We start from the raw sequence: 24,863 nt of genomic DNA on the forward strand, positions 1-24,863 counted from the left end.
TTAAAGAACAGAAGACATGGAGATGTGACATCTAACTCTTGCTCCACTGCTCTGCACCTTGAGCTTCAGAAATCTTCCCATTTTTCCCTTCTGCCACCGTTCCTCTTTACTTCTTTCTCAGTCTGCCACTTTGACTTCGGCTGCATGCTTCTTTCTTTCATTTTTTCCTTTTCTTTTCTCGCCTCTGTGTTGCCATTTATTTGTTTAATATCCTCTCTCTTTCTCTCTACATCCCTCCACTCCTGCCATGGTGCCATCCTGTGACTGATTAAGCATAGCCTGGGCAGAACAGTTTAACAGTGACCAGCTGTTGGAGAGGGCAGACAGCCACAGCTGAAGGATGATGGGAGAGAGAGGCATGAAGCGAAAATAGGAGAACAGGATGAGGATGAGAGAGGGGAGGACCAGCGTGGAGATGGTTTGTCTAACAGCAGTGAATCATTACGATAGCCCACAGATACAGAGGACGCACGGAGGCTAACAGACAGGGAGAAGGACGCAATGATAGAGTGGGCTGGGAGCAAAGAAGAGGGAGACTGGGAAACCTGGAGGAACTATCGCAACAGATTGCAATGTGACTCGCAGCTGTGACGAATAAGAGAGGGTGGAGAAGGGGGGGGCAGAAAGACCAGATCTGTGAGCAGTGTGTGGGGGGTCTCTTTCGGGACAGTGTAGTTATTCAGGAGTTTAAAGAGCAAACACCTCCCCATTTTTACAACTCATCTCAACCTGATAAAAAAAATCAATACCGTCTCAGAAGAGATGCCAGAGCAGATTTAAATTACTGTCACCCTGATTCACCCCTGGAGAGCGGGCAAGTTATGGTAGAAGGACGTTTCCTATGGATGGACTCCTCTAAGGTCAGTGATGGGTTCAATTCCCACCACTGTGTCTCTTGATCGACATTAAAAGCCTTCCCCTCAGATGGCAGGATATTAGGATTAGGATTAGCTGTGGGTGTCACCTATTCAGGTCGCATGGCGCGGTGGATGGAGGAGGGGTGGGCGTTTTAAGAGGGTCGGGTGGGACCAATAGTGGCCTTGCCTGACTGTCACTTTGGATTAGCTTTCCACTGAGGAAAAGCCAGTTTTCCCCCCCTCTGTGTTATGTCAGTGAAATGTCACGCTGCATGCGACTTCGTGTCAACCCAGAACAACCATTTTGCCTCCAGTTCAGAATCTAAATAGATGCTCACAGTAAACTCCCATATGCAAGAGAGACTGTGCTGTCTCAACCCACTGAGCAAGTCTCCGGTGATCAAATGAGAAGTCAATTTTGCATGGCTGTTGTCCTCATTAAGAAGCATTACTGGAAAATTTGACCCTTCATCTCGTTCAGTGTGATGAGTGAGAGAGACGGTGCCACGACTTCTCTACCATTTCAAGCACTGGTTTATTATTCATATCAGATAGAAAATGATTCAGTTGTTGTTCGTGCTCTCTCACTGTCAGTAATTACATTTCCTCAGTAAGGCTCAATTTTTATAAAAGGCTTTATGATGTGCATCTGCGTGGTAATATGTACATTTTGTGGCTGCAGAATCAGAATACAGAGATTATAAGCAAGGACCAAAAACAGCACTGCGTTAAAACAATGCAAGCGGCTTCATTATTGGGGGCGTGTCGATTCAGGTAAAAGTCACATAATGAAATATGATTCCGTAAGCTGAGGTCGATGAACAGATCTGTGAAGACTTAACAGACCCCAAAACATTCAAAACTCTGGAAAGTCATCAGGATGGCAGTTATTCTATTTCAATCACCAAAATTTTAGTCCAAACGTGGTCAAAAATCAACTATTTAAAGTGCAATGACCTGTTCAAATTAGAAATTTAGAGTTTACAAGTGCATCAGTGCATTTATAGACACTATTTCAGTTTCCTTATACAGGAAGCGCCTTGAAGCTGTCATTGCAAACAAAGGCTTCTCCACCAAGTATTGAATAAATTTCAGTTAGTGTTTTCCTGTGTCATTCCACTTCATTAAACATAACTATTTATTGACTGTAATGTTATGATTTCTATATCTGTGTGAATTTCTTGATTCACAGGAGTTGGTTACAATGTCTGATGAAATTGTTTATCTAAACTGCCGCAGTAAAATAGTGTTTAATAAAAAAAATTTAAAAAAAAAAAAAGGCTTGACATATTGAATGCCTACTTAGTAGCAATATCACACTTGCAATACCTCTCTCCTGTCCACCAGGAGATTCCACTCTGCTGTTGAGTGTTTACAGTTTGGTTTCAAGCCAGATTTTACACATTCCTGCCTCAATTAAGAGACCATTCCTGACTCTGTTTTCATGCAATGGACCTTCTGCAATAAACAAAGATTCATGGGATTCATAAAGGCAATTTCTTTGTTCGCTAAAATTCCCTCACATTTCAAACTCTTTGTCTGGCAACCATGGAAACCAAGTCATTTCTCCTCCACACTCCAGCAGACGTTTTAGTGAGAGATGTTCTACTGCAACGTCTAAAAAAGATGACCTTGATCGTTTTTTCTTTCTCTTTGTCCTCCATCATCACTTTTCTCACTCATCTCTTTTCCCCTCTATCTCGCCCTTATCACTGACTCACTTATCACTCTCACTTTTTTTCTCCTCTCTCTGCCCTCTACCTCCGTCTTGTGGTTATATCCACCCCCATCCCTCACACACGTATGCCTCTCCCTGTGTTTTCTGTCCACCCAGCACCAGTTAGAGAGGAAAGACAGCCAGAGCAGCTCCCAGCACAGTGTGTGCAGCCATCGCAGCACCCACACCGATTCTCCCAGCCACCCACCCTCTGCCATGCCCAGTGAGGCTGTGGCTCCCACTCCTGCTGCCCCCACCCAGCCTCTGCCAGGCCTGCCCCCTCAGGACCCTGCAGATGGCACGCTCACCCTCCAGAAGAAGCCAGACCCCTTTAAGATCTGGGCGCAGTCCAGGAGCATGTACGAGAGCAGACGTGAGTAGAATTCACTCCTGTCTTATTTTAGGAATTTGAAAGTTTTGCTGACTTTAGAGTTTAAAAGAATAGGTGTGATGGCTTTAATTCAAGATAAAAACTAATTTATAAAAAGTTCTTCATTGTGGAAAGAAATTGCTAAAAATCTGAGACTGCATCAGACTCTTTTGTATACTTATTTCTTTTTAATGCCTTTTCCTTTTTTTTTTTTTTGCTTTGTGTAATTTTAAAATCTGTTCTGTATTATTCTGTTATTTCCTCTGCTTCTATATTAAGCTTTTTGTGCTCTATAAAAGGTTTACTGAATGATTTTGGGATTAGACATGGAGGTCAAGCAAAATGTTTTTTCAACAGATAACTGCTGGGTGGATTTTTTTTTTTTTTACTATAATATCCACTGATTGAACTGTGAGACCCTTTTGATGAAGTGAAAAGACGCCCTGGAAACATCTCTGATTGCTTTGCTTGGAGTGCATTAGCAAATGTAATTCTTAATTTGTGGAGACGTTACTCAGAGTTCAGTGTTAAGTATTCAGTGTGACGACCACAGGGCACATCTGTGTGTGTGTTTGTGTCTGTTAAAGCCCTTTTTTTTGTGTTTGCTAAACAATTGTGTGCTTCCTGAGTCACAACTGATCCAGTGACAAAAGGCGCCTCCAAGAGGAGAGTGTCCTTGAAAACATGCAAGTTTTTGCCGATGAGTGGTGAGTGGTGTGGTGTGTGTGTGTGTGTGTGTGTGCGTGTGTCAGTCACAGGTTTTGTCTGCCTTTCTACTGAAAAGAACTTTGTGCAAAAAAACAAAAAACAGGATGATGACTTTACTGCACATCATCCACTGGGGGGGGCAAATAACAGTTCACCTTTTAAACCACTTTGTTTATAGTTTGAAACTGACCATTTACATTATCAGCAGCCAAACAGCTTGTCTCACACACTGTTCAGTCAGCGGCAAAACAGAACATCCAAAATCCAAAACTGGAACACCAGAAAGTAGGCAGCCTCTCTGTAAAACTCCTCAATATCATTTGCAGTCATGGCCTATTCTTGCATTATTCATAGGGAACCACTGTAAGGGTGTCAAACCACTTATTTTCTATTTCTAATAGAAGATACTGAGAAAGAAGATGGATCCTCCAAAATAACAGGTTCATTCTCCTCTCTCGCTGAATTACACCCTTCAAACCTCCTGTACTCGTAGCGGTAATGATATTTAAGATGAGACTAGGGTCTGTATATGCTGTGAAATACATTTCTGTGCTGTAAAAGATTGCTTTGTGATTGTAGAGAGGTGATGTCTATGGCAGGACTGCTGTGTTAGCTTGTTGCACACTTGTGATTGTTGCCAGCCAGACGTGCGGGTCGTGCACATGCTGTGTATTACAGCGATGGTTAATAATCATGGCTGCCTGTAGAATCTAGGACTGCTGCTGATTAAATATTAACTGTGCCCGGAGAGGGCTGCTTTAAGCTGCGGCTGATTGGTATATCTGTTTGATAACCCCTGAAGGAGCTGCAGCCCCTTTTTGAGACGGCGGGGGAGGAGGAGGAGGAGGGGGAGACACAATGAAACAAGAGACAGAGAAGGAGACAAAGAATGACAAAGAGGCCCAGATTCAGTGTCTTTGTTTTCATATGTATTCATGTGCATGCTGCCACATACAAGGACACACTCTTGAATTTGCGAGTAGGTGCAACCATGCATCCATTGACTGCACTATTTCAGTGGCAGGACAGTGTGACCGAAATGTGAGCTTTTGGGAATTTTGCTTCCTTCAATGCTTCATGTCACCTGTCACTTGATGTGGCACACTGCTGCTCCTCTTACTGTTAGTTTACTTTGATCACAACTCTATAGACACGGGTCAGCGGAGGGTTAATTACAAGTCTAGCCGCAGCAGTTTAAATCACGCAGAGCGAGTTATCGGGGGAACTGGAGAGCTGAAGCTAATGGGTTCACTACTGGCCTTGCGCGGCAGCCGTGCAGACAGCAGGCAGTGCAGGAAGAAATGGCCTGTGCCTCCTGTGCGGACTGGCCCTGTGGGCTGAACAGACTGACACCAAATTGCCTGTGTCCTCCTCCACAGTCTGCTCTGTCCATGGCGAGATGCAAACGCGTGGGGAGTTGCGTGTGTGTGAGATGGAAAGCAGGAGAAATATGCTACAAGTTTGTGTGTATAAGAAAGGTTTGGTTATAAGTTAAGGCTAATGATAGAGATCAACAATGGGAACTCTTCTGATCGCACTTCTGTGAGTATGACAAGGTCACAGAATAAGACTTTGCAGCCTAGTTTGTGGTCTACAAAGGAGCCAATCTGCTCAACAAGGCAGGGCTGAGGTGAGGGAAGGAGCAGCTGTTGATCTTGCCTGCTTTCATTCTGACTCTAAAAGAAGAGCAAACACCTTATTGATCAGCGATAACACAACTGGATGTGGATATGTTATAATTAGACAAAATGGGAGTTAACTTGTTGATTAGAGAACAAGCATTCAGTGATTAGCCTACAAAGATGCTAATCAGTCAGGCTCCTTGGGCGGTTTGGTGGTTGATCTCCATGGAGTCCTCTCACTGTTCCTCTTGTGTATTTCAGTGCCAGATTGCCAGGAGCAGGACATTTTCCTTTGGCGGAAAGACACAGGCTTCGGCTTTCGCATCCTGGGAGGAAATGAACCCGGGGAGCCTGTAAGTATCCCTCCACCTTTTAATCTCATCAATTGTTTATTGTAACAGATGATGAATTAAAAGATTAAAGTATACATACACACTCATACACCTCATTCATACTCTTGCTGATCTCCAAATTCTCTGTCCTTGTTCAAACAAGACCAACAAAACAAGTACACTAAGTACTTGTTTTGTTGGTCTTGTTTGTCTTTTCTTCTCCTGCTTTTCTTTTTAGAGCCGCCTTTAAACCAGAGTAGCACAAAGTCCTAACACATCACTCTCTCCCTAACTGGAGCCGTTATTCTCTGGAGGACCATATAGACAGCTTGTTAAGAGAGGCAAAGGCCTTACCCACCAGTCGTTCTGGTTGTGCGCCATATATTTGTCTTAAAAGGAGGGAGCAAGAGGGGGAGTGGAAGGCAGATATTGAGGAATAGAGGGAAATAAAATGGAAGCAGGCTTCAGGTCTACCCCACAGGAGTTACTACTTGTTGTTTGTGCCAAAAAACAGTAGCTGTGCGCTTGTTTCTGTCTGAGCCATGTGTACACTCCCACACAGTGCCTAAAGCACACAAGCTTCTGCACGGCCCCAATAGGCCATACTGGTCTTCTTGGTTTGTCCAAACGTAAGCCACAAATACCTTGAAGTGATGCAGCAGTAGACTGTGATATGCTGCTGTGTTTAACAGAGTGATTTAAAATCAGGAGATAAGTCACACTGAGTCACTGCACTCTCTGTTGGCTGTTGGTTTCATTTACTGCAGTTTAATGACTCTTAATTAGCCATAGCATCATAATTATAAAGGTGCTGTACTCACGTCACAATACAATAAATTACATAATTTAACGAATGCAAAACAAAAAATCTGTTACATCATGCTTTGTGTGTGCTTGCCTTTTCCAGATCTACATAGGCCACATAGTGAAGTATGGGGCAGCAGATGAGGATGGGCGCCTGCGGTCGGGTGATGAGCTCATCTGTGTTGATGGCACGGCGGTGGTGGGCAAGTCTCACCAGCTGGTGGTGCAGCTGATGCAGCAGGCTGCCAAACAGGGCCACGTCAACCTCACTGTCAGACGCAAGACCCCCGGATACGGAGGTGATGAGAGTTTTACATAAAACTTGTGCATGTGTGTTCATACATGTGTCATGCACGGTCACATGAATATTATATAAACATAGCACACACTGCTTGCTTTTCTGATGAAAGAAGGCCAAGGTTCCTGACAGGAATACATTAATCAAAAGTTGTAGAAATATACTGTAATACTAAAATCTAACCGGTCTATTCTTCCTCATTCCCAGTGTCAAAAGGAGAAGGTGACGTTCCTCCATCACCGGCCTCCTCCCACCACAGCAGCACCCAGGCACCTAGTCTGACGGAGGGCAAGCGGACCCCCCAGGGGAGCCAGAACTCGCTCAACACTGTCAGCTCTGGCAGCGGATCTACCAGCGGCATAGGCAGCGGCGGCGGAGGTGGCAGTGGGAGTGCGGTGGTGCCTGCTTCCCTGCAGCCATACGACGTGGAAATCCAGCGTGGAGAGAACGAGGGCTTCGGTTTTGTCATCGTGTCATCTGTTTCGAGGCCTGACGCCGGCACCACCTTTGGTAAGTGAGGCATACTCAGCTGGAGCTAGTTGAGATTGACAGGGACTTCTATCCGATGTGACATGAGAATTTATTTTGTTTACTATGGGGTGACTCTTGACTTGGACGGATAACGTGGTTCAATTTCAACTTTAATCTGACTCAACAGTTTGATTGTTTGGGCTTTTGTGATCTGTATTGAGGCATGTTACATGACGATCATTGTTTTTCCCTGTGATTAATTTACTCTGACTGTGACCAGCATGAGCAAAACTTCTAAAGAGCTATATTTTGGTCTCACAGCAATAATCATCAGAGGTTACCATATGGCACTAATAATACTTTGTTTAAAATGTTTAAAATGTAAATGTTTAACTATACCTCCATTTGACAGGGAAAGGAAAATATTTAATATTTACTTTTATAAACAAAATGCAAAAGTTTTTACCACCTCCTAATGCCGCTGAGTCCAAAAGTTTTTTAGGCCTTTTCAAGACTAGCAGATACCGAGAACAATGTGAGCTCAAAAATCCTGAAAGCTAATGCATGAAAAAGCGCCAGTCTCCCAACGAATACCTCCAGACTTAAGACACACATCCACAGACACCATAAATACACAACTGAGTGAAATGACTGATGCCATCTCCTGGCAGAATCACAGTATTTTTACAGTTACTCCTCACTGAGTTTCCTCCACTTTATGAATAGCAGGCGAGTGGTGTTCGACAGGAGCGCACTCAATGCCACAGGCCGAGGTCACACACCTACTGTCACGAGTTTAGGGATAAAGTAATCTCTTTATGTGCTGAGCACGCTCCCTCGGGATCAGGCTGGCTACAGCTTTATCACAAACACCATCATCACAGATTCATGCCTCACAGCTGCCCTCACCAATTCATTCAGCATGTAATTGGAGTCTACTCAGCACAGTCCATAGCTGTCTATACCATTTACTTAACAGGGCAAAACAGCAGAATTGCATGTATTAAAGTTGCCCAGGCACTGATGAGGAATTGTAGATGTCGTACTTGAACAAATTTAGTATTAACCTCAGAGTGATGAATTTCCAACACCAATGTCATACCAAGGTCCCTTGTATAGTTAGCCATTATGATGATGTACTGTGGTGTGTCACAGGCGAAACACAAGAATGGATGAGGCGTTAGCCACACTGACTGCCCAGGGAAAATTTCATTGATCCCATGGGCTAATGGTGTTGCTTTGCAAAATGCAATTCAAGAATTAATGTATTATTTATAGCGACAGCAGTGACAGTGCTAGTCAACAACCATGCCTAAACGTCTTCTAGTCTTTTGAGGTTCTTGTTTTTGCTGCTGCCTCACTATGCTCCCCTGCTCTGCTCCGTCACTGTTTCTCTTGGGAGGATGAGATGAATGGACTTTGAGCTTTCATGTGCTGATCTGGGAATCATGCTGTAGCATCCTGCTCTCACTCCTCTAATGGATTCCAACCATGTGGGACGTGAGCTGTGATCAGACAGAGGAATGTGTATCACTAAAGCAAAAACACATGGCTCTGAGGATTCTTCCAGTTAGATATTTTTTAGCTGTAAAAAACAAAGCGTTTTTCAGCTGATTTAAACTCCCATATGCCACGGATGCATAAACCATCTTGCTCCAGTCCAGCAGGGCCCATCCCCCTCTCATCCCCTCCTACTATGACCTGGGGTTGGTGTTGTGCTTGGCAGATTAGGTATTAAATCCTGGGTACTTGCCACACCCTGTAATGTTCCATATTTCATTATTTAGACAGGATACAAGTGCATTTTTCAATCAAGACAGGGGCAATGTAGCTGTGAAGTAAGGTGATGTAATAAATATGGATGCTGCAAAAAGCAGTGGATGGAAGGGGAAGCGCAAAGAGGAGCAGAGATAAAGGGTGTGAGATGCAGGGAGGGTGTGGAGAACAGGAGATCCCCAGGGACTGTTCTGGGCTCCTGTGTAAACAAGATGAGCAGTATTGAACACTGTCACTCAGGTGCCGGCTTTACATCATGACCACATGACTAATGTCACATACAGATTATAGGCTACACATTTCACCTGAGAGCCCTCCTCTGTACAAATCCTTATTTTCTTCAAGATCCCACAGCTCAATTATCTAATCGTCTGACACAGCAGCAACAACTATGCACTCATTTATCCCCAGCTGGGAGGTGTGTGCTGGGGGGGAGCAGTCATGATGCTGTGACCAGTGTATTGATAGGCTGTCAAACAGGCTCTGACTGGTGGCATATAATCCACAGTCCATTGATTAACACGCCAGACGATGGGGGTAGAGGACATCTTCTGCATATTCCCAAAGAGACCATGAATTTCAGTTTTGATGTTATGCTGTTTTTCCTCCTCTTTTCTGAGGCATGTAGTATTTTGCATGTGAACTGACTGCAACATGTCTATGTAGGATGTGCACACACAACTTACTGGTTTTCTATGGGTGAACTGGGATGTGGTGATTTGGATAATTAACCTTTCTTCTCATCTCTCTCACTCTCTCTCCATGTTTTCTCTCTGTCCATTCCTCTTTATTAAATATAAATCTATATAACAATCACACAATCAAACAAATATTCTTGACAATCAAATCAAATCACCGCCACACCCTATTTCTAACACACAAAATATACACGCAAACAAACAAACATGTATGTTAACACAAAAGCTGGGAATGCCTGTGTGGCCATGCCTCACAAAATAGGACGCATCATCGAAGGCAGCCCGGCAGATCGCTGCGGGAAGCTGAAAGTCGGGGACCGAATATTGGCTGTAAACGGCTGCTCCATCACCAACAAGTCGCACTCGGACATTGTCAACCTGATCAAGGAAGCCGGAAACACAGTCTCGCTCAGGATCATCCCGGGTGATGGTAAGGCTTTTGGCTTCCAGCCTCAAAAGACTGTTTCATAATGCAGCATGATGTGACTTATTCATGGATGTGGTGGGAAGAAAAGGGCACTGCTGCTCTTCACAGGCAAGAGCACTCTTCATCAGGGTGTGAACCCTCGTATCTCAGAGAGTGAGTCACTGAGTAGCAGTAAGGTGAAGTTGCCCCCAGAAACTACTGTAGCACTTCCATAATCCCCCCCCCCCACCCCCCCTCCCCTCCCCTCTCTCTCTCTCTCTCTCTCGCTCTGCCTTGTGTTTATTTTCTGTGCCAGATATCTCGCCATATTGCAATATTTTGTCAGTTGAAAAGGATTAAAATCACTGCTCACATTTAATCAAGTGCTTCCTGCTGGTGTTAATCTCCCCAGCTTAGTTTAGGAAAGGAAATAGAACTGCACAATATCTCAGCACAAGCAGGTTACTACTGGAAGATTTAAAATGCCTAAATAAAAACAAATTGGACAAATCCACATGATTCAAAGGTTTAGTGTCGCTGATGGCAGCATACATTAAAAAACAACAACATTATAATGGCTATTGTATGTCGCTTTATTTCTTTGTGGGAGACGTGAGAAAAAACACCCACACACACATACATTTTTACCTACTCACAGGCTTGTGCATGTACAATCATGATGTAAGGTTTCCTAGTAGAAACTAAGGGGCAAAAAGGGAATGATGGCACTTATTAGTCCACCTTATTCTCATTTCAGACATCACAAAAGATCTGTGTGGTTGTAGAAAACTGTTCACCTCAGAAAGACAGCGACGTGGCTGTGAGGTCGTCACATCTTTTCTAGTAATGAAGGGAATGTGAGTAAAGAGATGAATGAGTCAGGCTGATGTTCTTGCTAAACAGACAGAGCTGTACTCCTGCCAGCATCAGTGGAAACTGCACTGTTCTTGCTGGTGATAAAAGAAAAGCAAGAAAAGACAGTTGTCCTTGTTTTGTTCTCCTCTTCCAGGAATAGCAGAAGAAACAGTGATGCAAGTGATGAGGTTTTTTTTTTTTGTTCTTTACTGCTGTTTTGTTTCTTTCGTGCAGTGGGGGCCAGTGTTGTCCATGAGCAAATGGCAAATGACAACATCACAGGCAGTTAGCATCAGGTTGAACAGAGTAGCCTGTGGGTGGTTCAGGGGACTCTTCTGGACAGTAACATTTTGTTCTCCAGAGTGTCTTTTGAAAATATAGCTGCAGGAAAATGCATTTAACAAAAGCAGTCATTTTATTTTAGTTTGGTTGATTCTTCTTCTTCTTCTTTTTTAAATGTATTTTTCTGTTTCTTTCCAGAATCTTCCAATGCTTCTCTGCTGACAAATGCTGAGAAGATAGCTACCATCACCACCACACACACACCTCAACAGTCCACAGAGTCACGGTAGGTTTTTTTTAAAATATGCACAAATCCAACTCATTTTTGGGAATGTATTCTTGAAACAAAGCAGTGTGTCTTCATATGAGATTGTCTTTTTTCAAAGGAATAACTCAAAGTCGAAAGGAGCTCCTCCTCCACCACCCACACAAACTCAGACAACACAGGTAAGAATAGATGTTTTCATGCCGCAGTTAATGATTTTCTGGGTTTTTCCATCAATACATCAGTTACCAACTATCAGTCACGTACCATAACACAGACTATAGCAATAAACAGAGGAACACCACTGAGCTACTGATCATTAGTTTATATAAAGCCTTTTTTTTTATCAGAGTTGCCAAATAATGGCGCACATGTTCAGACAGTCTCTCCTGGAAGGCATTCATAGTGACAGAAATTGTGTAAAGAAAGAGAGCTAGAGAGAGAAGCTCAATAATGCCAATCACAGCGTGAAGTGGGTGGGAAAGTCCAATTGTCGGTTTCGGAAAGTTAGAAAAGCTGTTGGACGCAGCTTTTCCACCGTCCAAACAGTTCTGATGAAGCATACTGGCAGCTTAAAACATCCAATGTATGTCACTCTGACACAGGAGTGTTGTGTATGTACATTAAGTTTGAAAGCATCATAATAGATTTAAAGAAACTCAGTCCCACTGCAATTGAGATAACCAGTGTAAAAGCCACACATCAACAAACAGATCTCTATTCTAAAACTAAGTTTCAGTGTTGCAGTCATTCCTTATCTTTCAGCGAATGTGACAAAGTGCCACGAAAACAGGCTTACTGAATAAATCATGAAGTGCATGAAGCATGTTAAATGTCCTCTGAAGAGACAAAAAATAGCGGCAGATGAAAACAAATGAGGGCGGCTCTAACCTTTTTCAAATAAATGCATGAAACATATATAAATGCCATATTTATTATAAACATTACGTCATTATGTCATCTTGATGTTGTACGGGTTCTGTGTAAACCAGGTATTAAAAATCACGATTATGTTTGTACATACAGTACATTTTAAATACAATACTTATTTCACACTCAAAATTCTCATTTTTTTGGATTCATTGTTTGTCTAAGTTGGGGTTTCATATACTAAATTGTGCCTCTGTTTTTCTATATACATATACTGTAGATCTCTCATACTCAAACAACTACATTACTGCCTCTTCTATCTTCATAAGCCATCGTTCCTTAGAGAATATGTCTCAGAAATTCCCAGTGCATGTCAATAGCAAGGTTCTCCTTACTGCTCGCTTGAACTGAGCTCTTTTGTTTATCCTAAAGTAAAGGTTCCACAGTATCAGTAAAATCTGACATTCAAATTTGTGAGTAGTTTAATGTTGATTAAAGCTTTGGACCAGTGAGAACCAGAGATAAAGCTTTAGAGAGAGACCATACTTCTCTTGGGAGGGAACTTTTGATGAGTATGGTAAGTTTTGGGTCCAGCCCTTGTGTTGCCCTTGCTTGGTGATCTGCACCCTGCGCACAGGCTCAAGCGACATTAATTATTCATGCATTCCAAGGTATTGTACTGCCATTGACATTTTGTGAGTTTTTGCGGGACATGGCTTGATTAGTCCTGACGTTTGGACTCACCTTTTGACTCCCCGGTGGATCCATGGATTAGTCACTCCTCCTCTCTGGTCTCTCTGTGACTTTCTCTTTATCTCTCCTTTTCTGTCTCACAGGATGCTGAGTTCTACTCCGTGGACCTAGAGAGGGACAGTAAAGGTTTTGGCTTCAGCCTGAGAGGAGGACGAGAGTATAACATGGACCTGTATGTGTTGAGACTAGCGGAGGATGGGGCTGCTGTCAGAAACGGCAAGATGAGGGTATGAAGCTATTAAAAACTGAATATGTGCTGGTTATTCTCTTCTATAGATCTTGTCAGACTGATGGTCGATACTGCCCGACAAAGGCAAAATGCAGAGACTACAAACAGCACTTCCAACTTCTTGACACCTGTTTCAACACATTTTTTTTTTTTATGTCAAATTTACAATTCAAAAGAAAACTGCATGTTAAATGTGGCATTACTACAAAAGACAGCTAAAAACAGTTTGCAGTAACTGGCATCTTCGCTCTTCTTCACTCTAGTGAAATCCACAATTTGGTGTTGTGTATTATATCAGTTTCAGGGTAATTATTAACAAATGGTGAGTGGAAAGGTACAATGTTTATCCAGTCAGCCATTAAAAGTTAAAACCTTTTTTCTCATCTCATCTTTTCTGTAGTTACTCCTGTCTGTCTTTTAAAGGGCAGTATAAGTTTTCCTTTCTTTGCACACTGCAGCTTATCATGAAAAACCATGATAAGCTGGCTTTGACAACAGTGTGTCCTCTCTTTGGTTTAGGTGGGAGATGAGATCCTGGAGATCAATGGTGAGAGCACAAAGAACATGAAGCATTCACGTGCCATTGAACTGATCAAGAACGGTGGTCGGAGGGCGCGGCTCGTCCTCAAACGGGGAGATGGATCCGTACCTGAATATGGTAGGTAAACATGTTGCAAATGTTCTTCTCCTCTCCCTGAAATCTTACTATTGTTGCAGCCATTGCAGACTAGTATAAAGCCTCTTATCTGCTTAGCGCACCACTGGGACATACACTCTTTTTTTTTTAAACTGATTTTCTTGAATGTTATAACTACACATGATAAACATTTAACTGACAGACCCTTTCTGAACCATTAATTATTTTAACTGCCTGTCATGGTCTCAGCACAAGATTGAACTGTCACATATTATTGATCAATGAAGGAATGGTTGCCACCAAAGCTTGTTCAGTGATTTATGCTCTACAGGATCTGTAGCATAGCATGTTTTATAGCTGAAGTAATATTCCCTCGCAAGAGCTGTATTCTCACAGTTTGAGTCATACTGTTGTATTTCTCAGCATTATTTTCTGCTTTATCTGGGGTTTCATTTTCTGACACTCCTCCCCCTCTCAGAGGTTTTTTTTTGTGATATTATATAAAGTGTAACGTTTTCTTGTCTTTCACAACAAACGCCTTATTCTCTCTATTAAGATGCACTGTAAAACAGCCTCTTGTCTGTTTTATTTGTCTTCTCCTCTCTATTCCTCCTTCTTTCTCTCTGATTTTTCTCTGGTTGCTGGGCTCTTCCTCCTCTCTCCAGCGATGATGGCTCCTCATCTCGCTGTTGGTACAATGAGGAATGACAAGATGGGAGAGCCCTGTTTCTACCTAATGGGCCAAAATCAGACCACGGTTTGTAGCCAAAAGTCTGTCCCAGTCCACTCTCCCTGTCATCTTTTTCCTTTCAGTTTTATCCACCCTTCCTTCCAGCTCATCCCTACTTGCATCCCACTGTGTGTGTCTGCGCGTGGGCGTGTTTACATAGTGTACGTGCTTTATGTCTTGCCATGCGTGAACTGAACTTACTTACTTAACTTTTGTGAACCCGTACACGAACAAATCCTCCCCCTCTCCCAGCACCATTTTTAATGGGACTAATTTAATGCCACTGCTCGTCACATGCTGCTGCCATAGCAACCCGTCTCTAATTTGGCAGACCTGCAGCCAAACTCACTTGTTTTTTTTTTTGTTTTTAGCCTTTGGTTCGTGCTTCCCAATGATGCATATTGAGTTGTTCACCATTTTATTTTGAATGATCTCCTAGGTGCCTGCTGTCATTGATAACCCCTGCCCTACACTTGCTGATGTGTTGCACCTGCTGTTGTTGTTGACATCACCTTGTGTTTGAACCCACAGCCCTATAGAGAAAATATATTGAAGTGACTTATCACTTCAATGCAATTTATGTGTATAGATGTAAACCAGAATGTTGTACATCAATATAGATTTGTTTCTGGGGATATTTACAGCATATGAAAGAGCACATGTACGCATGATTTCCATAAGTCTCTGCATTGACCTGCTGTCATGTCAATGCAAGAGCTAACATGAACCAACAAGGAAAGTCATGTCTGCTGAAAACAATAAATGTCACATTATTGATGTTACAAGTTTTCCTCAACCGCATTCCTCTCATAAGGTATTTCAAGTCAACAACAGCATCTCCTCCTTTCTCCTCTCCTGCAGACGGCAGCAGTGACGGGTACCCTCCCACACCCGGGGCACAAAACACTCCGGAAGTGAGAACGCTGCCACACAACAGCCGATATTACACCTCATTGGAGTCCAGTTATCCACCAGACCTTCACAAACCATCACGCCAGGAGGAGGCTGCGCGTGGCCGAGACAGGGACAGGGCTGGGTCAGATCAGATGGAATACCAAGGTCGGCAATTTAACCCCCACCATCATCACACCTGGAATAACAATCACAGTCAAAGTACCCCTAGACAGCAGTCTCCAGACAACAGTAACAGCAGTAGCAGTGGCAACAAGAAGAGCCGAGGCCGCAAAGTGAAGAAGTCCGAGTCGGAGAGCGGCATCTCTAAACTCCTAAAGACTCTGAGGAAAGACAACTCGGGGAAGAAGGCTGCAGCTGCTGAGAAACTGAGGGGGCGAGAGCTCTCAAGCAGCAGCTCTACTCTGGACGGGAGGTTTCGTCTGCAGCGTCGCGGCTCCCTTGACCGCTCACCAACCCAAAAGCGCACCTCGTCTCCTGATCGTCGGCGGGCCAAGTCAATGGACCGCAGGGCAGAGCGAGCACATCGGGACCGTACACCTGAGAGGGAGTACGATGATGGAGGGTTCCTCGCAGTCACTCCTGAACGCAAGTTTTATGAGCGGAGGCTTCTCAAGGACTCACAGATAGCTGGGCGGGTCAGCGAGGCCACAACCCCCGAGCGCACCAACAACAACGGAGATTCCTTTTCTCTTTCCAGGGGCCGTACATACGATAGAGCCACGAAGAACGGCAACCTCCTGAGAGACTCGTCCTCAGAGAGGAGGGAGGAGAGATATCGGATGAACGGGACACCAGAAAGACGATATCGAGCGGAGCGGGACTCTTCCCCTGACAGCACCTACAGCCGGGACGAGCTGAACTATGCAGCAGCACCCAGACTGAAGGACTACTACAGCATGATGAAGAACAACGCTGCCCACAACAATGCTGCCTACAACAACACTGGCCATAACAATAACGCAGTAGGCCGCAGCCCAAACCAGCTCCCTGAGCCCAAGAGAAGGCTGTACAAAGAAAGCCCCAAAGACCTCAGCATCTAGAGCAGAGCAGAGATCCCCCTCGCCACTCTCTCCTCTATCTGTGCAAACTATGTACCATACACTGGAATTGGACTTCTGAGGATACTAACTCTTGTGCTTTATTTGGTCGACTGGTGTACTGATTGATTTGATTGACTTAACTACTTGTGACCCCATCCAGAGATTCATAAAACAGCAGGAGTACAATCCTTCTATCAGTTCATACTGGTTGTTTTGTCATTGTTATAGTTATTTTGAACATAACAGAGGTTGTTGTACTATAGTAAAGGTATTGTATGTGCCTGCATATGAAATCAGTGATATTGCTTTTTGTAGGCATTGCTGAATCTAAATATTTGTTCCCTCAGAGGTATGAAACATGCTTCCAGTTGTGGTAACTTCTAAATACTAAGCTTGTTTTCAACTTGTTTTTAGATGTCTTCTCCATTCCTGAATTGCTTCACTGAACAAACTACAGCACAAGACACTGATGGTTCACAAGAACTGTGAAAATCACGTTGGAAAGGCAAAAAACTAAATTTAAGATCTGATGGTAAAACTAGAGTAATAATTATATAAATAATATATGACTTTTTTTGCTCACTATTTATTTTTTAATTTGGCACATATCTTGAGCAAGCTTCATTAAACCTATAAGGATCAAGGTAGAAGTGCTCACTGTACCCGGGAAAGCATGCTGTACCCTTACTTGTGTTGCATCCATGAAATGTGTGGCAGCTCACCGCCCTTTGCCAGAAATACACCCACACACCTCTGAAATTAAGAAAAGAAATTAGACAACTGATGAGAAAATTGGCAATGGTGTTATTAGTTTGTCCCTTGGAGTACGATTATAAAAATAACATTAATACTCTGGCCCTTTGTTCCTTAGTGTGTACTGATGTAGTGGGAAAGGAACCTGACTCACTTTTAACTGCAGGCAAAACTGTTTTGGTAGAGTCTCTGTTGCGGGAAAATGAGAGTTGTCTAAATTTGCTGCTCATCTGAGTTTCAATTAAGTACTTTAGATGAATCTGAATAATGCCACAACATCAGCTTGAAGCTGCCATGAAATATGACTTTTCAGATATGCCAAAAAAAAAAAAAAAAAAAAAAAGTTAAAAACAAACAAATGTGTAGATTATCCCTGCGCAAGATGCATGTGTAAATTGAAGTGTAGTTTAACCACTTTATCTGATAGGTCTGAGTGAGAATTACTGATAAGGAACATGCACTGTAATCCCACATTAACTGTTAGCCCTGTCCTCATGTTGATGATTTGCGCACCGACCACCTCCTGGGTCCTGACACAAAGAGCTGATGTGGTTTGTTGTGTTTGGTAACATATGGAGAGTCTTGGTACAGGAGACGACCAATCTGCCATGCTGAGCCATGCTGTCACGCCACTGGAGTCTGACTGCTGCTTTATAATGTGTTTTGTGTGTATTCTCTGTTTTATGTTTCATTAAAGATCTAAAAATACATTGGATAAACCACAACAAATGCATTGTTTGATCACTGTTGTCACCATGGTACTGTATTTAACAAAAAAGAAGAAAAAAAAAGAAACTCATTTAAGAAGTTAACCTGTTGGCCATCACCTGTAAAGAATTTTTCCAATGTAACTATTAGGAACCCGTGAAGGAATAAAATGTTGCCTTTTTCTTGTACAAAAGAGAAATTTATGAAAAACCTCAGCAGTGAGGAATGTGACATTGTGTTTATATCTCTGAAATGGACCTGATGATTTATGGGAAATATGCTGATTTACTCTGGATCAGGTATGTAAAGACATTTTAAAATGAAAGACTGTATTTGGTCAATCAGAAACTGTTTGATGGTTTGAATCTCTCTCGATGGTTAGCCTGCCTTTGTATTATAAAGCACTTGTATGCAGTCTGTGTTCTTCAAGCATTATTTCTTGCAATGTGCTCTGGACATAATGCTGTCTCTGTGTTGATAAAAGCAGTACATGTATATGGGCCAATCTTTTTTATAAAACTATGCATATATAAATACTACATTGTTCATAGCTTTATTTGACCCATGAAGCTATACATAACATTAGTCTAAGTACAAGTAGATGTGGACTTATCCAGCTTCTTTCCTTGAGATGGATTACAATGTATATGTAGCTATCAAAAGAAGTCTGTGAATGCTATTTTTATTATCAAATAAAGTTTTCCATACAAATTCAAAAGGATTTCATATTTCTGCACAGCCATTTTTCAGTAAAGTCTCAGGAGAGGCTTTTGAGTTTGTTCACTCTTTGATCAAATCACTTTGGTGCATCAGTCATGGTCATGCTACGTTTTAACGTGCAGCTGGACTGGAGGAAAATTTATTACATTTAAAAGTAGTACACTGAAAGTCAGTAGAATGGGCTCTTATTTGTACAACACATAATTGTGAGGTATAGTAGCACAAGCACTACTGCTTCCCTCTATTAGTAGCCTTGGTGAAACAACAAAAGCACAATGCATGCTTTTTGTCTTAATTGTTAGAAAGCTACAGAAGTGCTGCAATAACACTAATAAATCCACTGTTCTTCTTTGTCACCACCAATGCTACAATATGAAAATTCTTTAGTGGGGAAAAAAAAATCAACAAATCAAAGGACACTGTATAGAACTAAGCTACTTTTAAGGGGGCTGATAATGTATTCTATAGGATCCTTCTTGTCACTGGTATTTACTCACAAAAAGCTAAACTGTATGTTTTCTATGTGAATTTTTTTTAAAGATTGCCACCTATCAAATATTCTTCAAACATCTTCATTAAAATTTTTAGAGCATAGATGCAACCACAGCAACAGAAGCTGTTCTTTTTGATGCTAAATTAAAACAGCAAGTGACTGATTTTTTTTTTTCTTAAGCAGTCAGCTGGAGCTTAACTTCAGACTGCTTGGTGAGTATATCTGTATTCCACAAAAGATCCTACTAGTATGATGGTTGCCATAGCTACGCATGAAGGTCATTATACGATAAATCTTCAGGTATTTGTTTTTTCTCTCCAGTCTGGCACACGGCACAACTGAGAACTGAGGAGGAGGAAGCACGTCATCACTTTCTGTCACTTATCGTACCAGTACAACTCATCACAATGTCTTTCACAGAGTCCAGCCTTTGAGAACTCCAGTATTATAGAATTCTAGTAAAACAATGCTATAAACCTGGACAGACCCCACTGATGAACTACCCCATCATTATCTGCAGTATCTCTCTTCTGTTAGTAGTGTAGTAGTCACTATATGGTAATAGTGATTTGGCGTATTATAAAAGAAAACATTTGATTTAAATCTTCTCTCTCTGACTGCTGAAAAGAGAACGTAACGAAAATGTACTTAAAATCTATTGATAAATGTTGTGCAGATTCCTTGGGAACAGCTCAAGAAGCCATATTAAGCATTTATAAGCAGTATAGAAAATGTGTAAATCATTTATAACCCACTGTAATGTAGTAATACAAAGCTATAAGATTTAAGTATATATCAATGCAATGTATGTCAGCAATTGTAACTACTCCTATGAAGACATATTTTAGGTTATTACAGTTGTGTTTTACTAAATAGCCATTCATTATCTTCCTCCACTGATGGGTGCCCGCAGGAGGAGTTATAATTGTTGACAAATGTATTAATAAACACTCATATCTGATAATAACTACATTATAGAGCGTTATAAACATTTCTTAAATGTTTATATGCCACATATGTCTGATTCTTCCAATATATGTCACCATGGTTTGCGTGTGATATGATTGAGGTAATGAAAGCAGATGAGGACCAACTGTTTCCATTCCATAACCTTTGCATCAAGGTGTCTCTTGTTAATACAGATTTGCGTTATCCAATAAGTCTTTGTCTGTGTTAACCTTTAATTAATGTGATTAATATTCGTCATAAGATAAAGTTGGGTGTTGTGTCATGTATATTTGTCCCTGATTAATAATGTCATAATCTCATTGCTAGGCCAAGCCCTAAGTCCAAGGTGACCTGTGATTGAAATGAGATTACAGTAGCAATGCAGATACCACTATGACAGAAACTCAAACACCGCTCAAGATAAGTTTTTTGTACTGTTCTGTCTGTACCAAAGTTCTGCAGCAGAAGAGCATTTGTCACTACAATAATATCACAAAAGTAGAAATTGACTCAAGACGTAAATGCATTCTGAATAGGTCATTCACATTTATTTATTTGATTAAATAAACTATATGTTATATGAACTTTGCCACCCAAATTGTAAGTAAAACATAAACAGGATGAGTCATTTGCAAAGTGCGTTTTATTTTACATTGCCTTGATTACATGCCTCTACATTCAAAAATAAGCCAATATCATATAGGATCCAACTGTAAAGGATAATATTTTTTCCCTTTCCTCTCAGGAAAAAAAAAATCTCATAGATTGTTAAGTTGGATATTCTGTACATACAGGAACAACTCTGTAATGGGCTGACCTTTCCTGCAACTGTCTTTAGGTTGAACCAACTCATTTGTAAAAATACAAAAAGGAAGTTATTTCGGTAGACATTAGCCTTCAGTCGTTTCCCAGGGGGAGCAGAAGTCTTCTTCTTGGATAGTGGATCGTGGAGCCTTTGTTGAGGGCCCGTTTATGCAGGAGACACAGAGCTGGAGGAGGCAGAGGAGGCCTCGGTCTTGGAGGCAGTAGTGGACGCTCCCTCCTCCTCCTCGAAGGGATTCTTCCCGCAGCACAAGGTGGTAATCATGCAGTGGCGGAACTGCTTGTTCATGCAGATGTAGATCATGGGGTTGTAGATGGAGGAACTCTTGGCAAAGAAGGCGGGGAGGGTCATAAAGATTGGTCCGAACTCAGAGCCCTGATGTGTGAAGATCCACCAAGCCACACCTGCATATGGCAACCAACATACCAGGAAAGCGATGACCATGAGTACGACCATACGGGTGACTTCCCTCTCAGCTCTCTGGGTGGTCTCAGACTCCTGCTGGGCAGCAGCAGCCTCCTTGACAGCACAGAGCAGACGGCCATAGCAGAAGAACACAACAATCAGTGGAATGAGGAAGTGGCAGATGAACATGTAGATCACGAAGGATTCGTTGTTGAAACCTTCTGCGCGTGTGTAGTAGTCAACTCCACATGAGCACTGCATGCCCTCAGGGATGTAACGAGACCAGCCAACAAGAGGGGGTGCGGCGCAAGCATTGGCCATAATCCAGGTGAAGACCAAACCCATGATAGCGTGATTCTCCCCAAAGCGGAAGTTGCTGATGGGCTTGCAGACAACCATCCACCTTTCAATAGCCAGAACAACCAGTGACCAGAGAGCAATTTCACCACCAAGGGTAGCAAAGTATCCTTCCAGATTGCAGCCAAGACGACCTAGAACAAAGTAGCCATGCATAGAGGTGTACATCGTTGTGGTGAATCCTCCAAACACCATGAAGAGGTTAGCCACCGCAAGGTTCAGCAGGATGTAGTTTAGAGGGGTTCGCAGCTTCTTGTGTTCGATGGTAACGTAGAGAGTGAGAAAGTTGATGGGGAAGCCCAGGAGGATGAGCAGGAACATGTAGGCACCCAGGGCAGCATAAGCTGCTGGGCTGACAAGGTAGTACTGAGGGTATTCATAAGGACTCCGAACAATGCCGGTGGTGTTTACCATAGGGACATAGAAAAATGGTCCCTCTGTGCCGTTCATGGTTGCGGCTTGCGGTTGCGATCAGCCCTTCGGTGGTGTTTCTTCTGGCTGTTCAGGAGAGTGATGGAGAGGGACCTTGCTACAAATGGACCCAGGTGGCCACAGTCTGCCTTTTAAAAGGCACACCTTGGATTATCGCTTTCCAAATCCGTCAGCACAAAGTGATTTAGGCCACAGTTAATATCTAATCCAGCCACCACTGCAAACATAACTGACCACTCATCAAGATATTAAGGTTACACCTGCTCACCTGCTCTATCATCCAGCTATGCAATGGCTGCTTATTGTTAAGCATGACAAAAACATGGTACCATGGTAAAATAATAATAATCATGCACCATTAATTTGTTCATATATAAATGTAAGTTTTAATGCCACTATGTTTTAGCTGTTTGATGGACTGGTCACCTGTTCGCTGTGTTTCTGTCTGCTGCTGGAAGAACCTCCAAAGCCCTTAACCCAGAACAGAGCAAAGCAAGAAAGGGGCTGAGTTAATATTAATTCATTTAATGACTTATAACCCCAGACTCTTAATCTAACACTGAATGTCTACCTATACATGAGATGTAACTTTTATTTTAAAAATGAATTCACACAAACATGTGGTTTTAGTCTCCCTCATTTTGTAAAATGTCTGCAAAGAGGAAGTAGGTAATTTATATAGTGAATAGTTGTCCCAGGAACATTAGTAAAGTATGTACAGGAGTGTCCTGGCCAAAATAGCAGCAGAAGATAAAAGGCTTTGAAAATTTCGTAAAATACATCCTCGTCTCATACATTAATACGTGGTAACTGGTCCATTTTATGTATTATACTCAATGCAGAGCAGAGGCAGTGGTGTTGCTGAGTGATGGACCATCTTAGCTGTTGGTAAAGAGCTCAGCACTTTCCTAATGGGTGTTGTATTAAAGAGATTTGGGGCTTATGGACGTGTTACTCTCTCTCGGCCTGTCATGGATTTAACGTCGCAGAGGGTCATTCTCACTCAGGAGGATGTTACTGTCCTGAAATGAGCTTTTCTTTTCTGTTCATTTTATTCAGTTCAAAATTCACTTTGTGAATGGGTAGAACATGAGTGTACTGAAACTGTATGAGCTCTGACAAAACCAGAATGAGTTACAGTATTTCCATGGCCTTGTTTGAGAGCCCATTATGGTGTCACTGCTGATTACTATGTATTTGTAAAGCAGCTATTATCAATATTTTTATAATGATAATGTATCAAAGGACAAACTTGCTGCCCCCCTCAATTTTAAGGAGTTTTATAGCTCACTGTTTAACTGAACAACTTGCAACTTTACTGTTTGGATTTACCTTGGATTTTCATCCACAGGGGATAGTTTTCAGTGAAAAAGTTATAATTACCCACTGCATACAACCTGTTCAGTAAACTGTTTGCTAACAAGTTTGCCATACCAATTTTAAAGGTAATAAAATGTCAACATTGTGCTCTCAACTTGTTTCCACTGCCTCCAGGTTGCCAAAAATACAGCTATTGCGAGTTTAAATGCTTTAAATATAAATTTGCTTTATCAATAATACAGGGTGATCTGGTCCAAAAGCATTCGCTGCATAATAAACACTCAGTAGTTTACTCAATAGTGAGCAGTAATTTGAGATTTTGGACACTTAATACTCATCATTGCTGTCACCTATAGTGGAATCACAGTAATTTTCACATCAATAAAATGCAGAATATTGCATTGTGGGATTATGAGCTGACAGTAGTGTACATGCAGTGGACTTTTTTTGTTGTTTTTTTTGTTGAGGGCACTATATAATGGATAAATTTACACACTTCTCCTTTTTTAATATGCAAATGGAGCTGAAACATTTAGTTGATTAATTGATTAGATAGAAAAGTAATTAATTATAAAAATAATCAACAACTATTTTGACAGTCGATTAATAGTTTGTCATTTTTTTAAGCAACGAGAGGGAAAAAAAGGCAAATGTTATGTGGTTCCTCTGTCTCAGCTTTGCTGCCTTTCTTTTAGTTATATCATTGAAAACTGCATATCGCCAGATTTTAGACTTTGGGTCAAACAACACAAGATATTTAAATACGTGATTGTGGTCACATCATGACAAGATGTGATGGGCCTTTCTTTCCACTGTTCTTTGACATTTCATACATTGAACAATTAATAAAAAAAAAATGTGACTATTTTCATTATCTGTTAATATGCTGATTATTTATTGATTAATCAATTATATTTGGTCTATTTTACATTTAACATTTTTCACTTTCAATAGTAAAACTGCATGAAGGGAAAAAACTCTTGATTTTCAAGGACATCAACTGACATTTCTACAGTGGGAAAAGATCTGTTGTGACGAAAAATATTGATATCTGTAATCTCAAGTGTTTAAGGAAAGTAAAGGGAATCTTTTGCTTTCTGAGTAAACTGTGCTCTCTGGTGGAAAGTAAATGGCATTAAATATATGGTCAATAAATATTAAATATTTGGCAATTTACAGACCTAGAAGACCAAGCATCATGTTGTGAAAGCTTATACATTTATTCATATTCATATGTTTCAGCTACTGTCAATGAGAAATAGCAGAATA

The 24,863-nt window shown here is 41.7% G+C and overlaps 2 protein-coding genes across 6 annotated transcripts in view; one reads left to right on the forward strand and one right to left on the reverse strand.

Moving 5' to 3' along the window:
* The window catches only part of LOC121190024 (membrane-associated guanylate kinase, WW and PDZ domain-containing protein 1-like), an 85,876-nt gene extending 67,082 nt beyond the window's left edge, over positions 1-18,794 (forward strand). For all 5 annotated transcript variants that reach the window (XM_041050570.1, XM_041050595.1, XM_041050579.1 and 2 more), the window contains 10 exons: positions 2,692-2,947; positions 5,536-5,627; positions 6,514-6,709; positions 6,916-7,218; positions 9,880-10,083; positions 11,395-11,482; positions 11,583-11,643; positions 13,168-13,311; positions 13,833-13,971; positions 15,542-18,794. In XM_041050570.1, coding sequence (XP_040906504.1) covers positions 2,692-2,947; positions 5,536-5,627; positions 6,514-6,709; positions 6,916-7,218; positions 9,880-10,083; positions 11,395-11,482; positions 11,583-11,643; positions 13,168-13,311; positions 13,833-13,971; positions 15,542-16,635 — 2,577 coding nt within the window. In that variant the 3' untranslated portion in view covers positions 16,636-18,794. The remainder of the gene's footprint in view (positions 1-2,691; positions 2,948-5,535; positions 5,628-6,513; positions 6,710-6,915; positions 7,219-9,879; positions 10,084-11,394; positions 11,483-11,582; positions 11,644-13,167; positions 13,312-13,832; positions 13,972-15,541) is intronic.
* Positions 18,795-21,227: 2,433 nt separating this feature from the next.
* On the reverse strand, positions 21,228-22,292 carry LOC121190055 (rhodopsin). Its single transcript, XM_041050616.1, has one exon. The coding sequence runs from the start codon at positions 22,290-22,292 to the stop codon at positions 21,228-21,230; it is 1,065 nt and encodes a 354-aa protein (XP_040906550.1).
* Positions 22,293-24,863: the final 2,571 nt, after the last annotated feature.

The sequence above is a fragment of the Toxotes jaculatrix genome, chromosome 2, assembly GCF_017976425.1.
Source record: "Toxotes jaculatrix isolate fToxJac2 chromosome 2, fToxJac2.pri, whole genome shotgun sequence".
Taxonomy (NCBI): Eukaryota; Metazoa; Chordata; class Actinopteri; family Toxotidae; genus Toxotes; species Toxotes jaculatrix.

Excerpts from the sequence above, each read along its gene's own strand:
- LOC121190055 (XM_041050616.1), bottom strand. The coding sequence starts at position 22,292 with ATGAACGGCACAGAGGGACCATTTTTCTATGTCCCTATGGTAAACACC.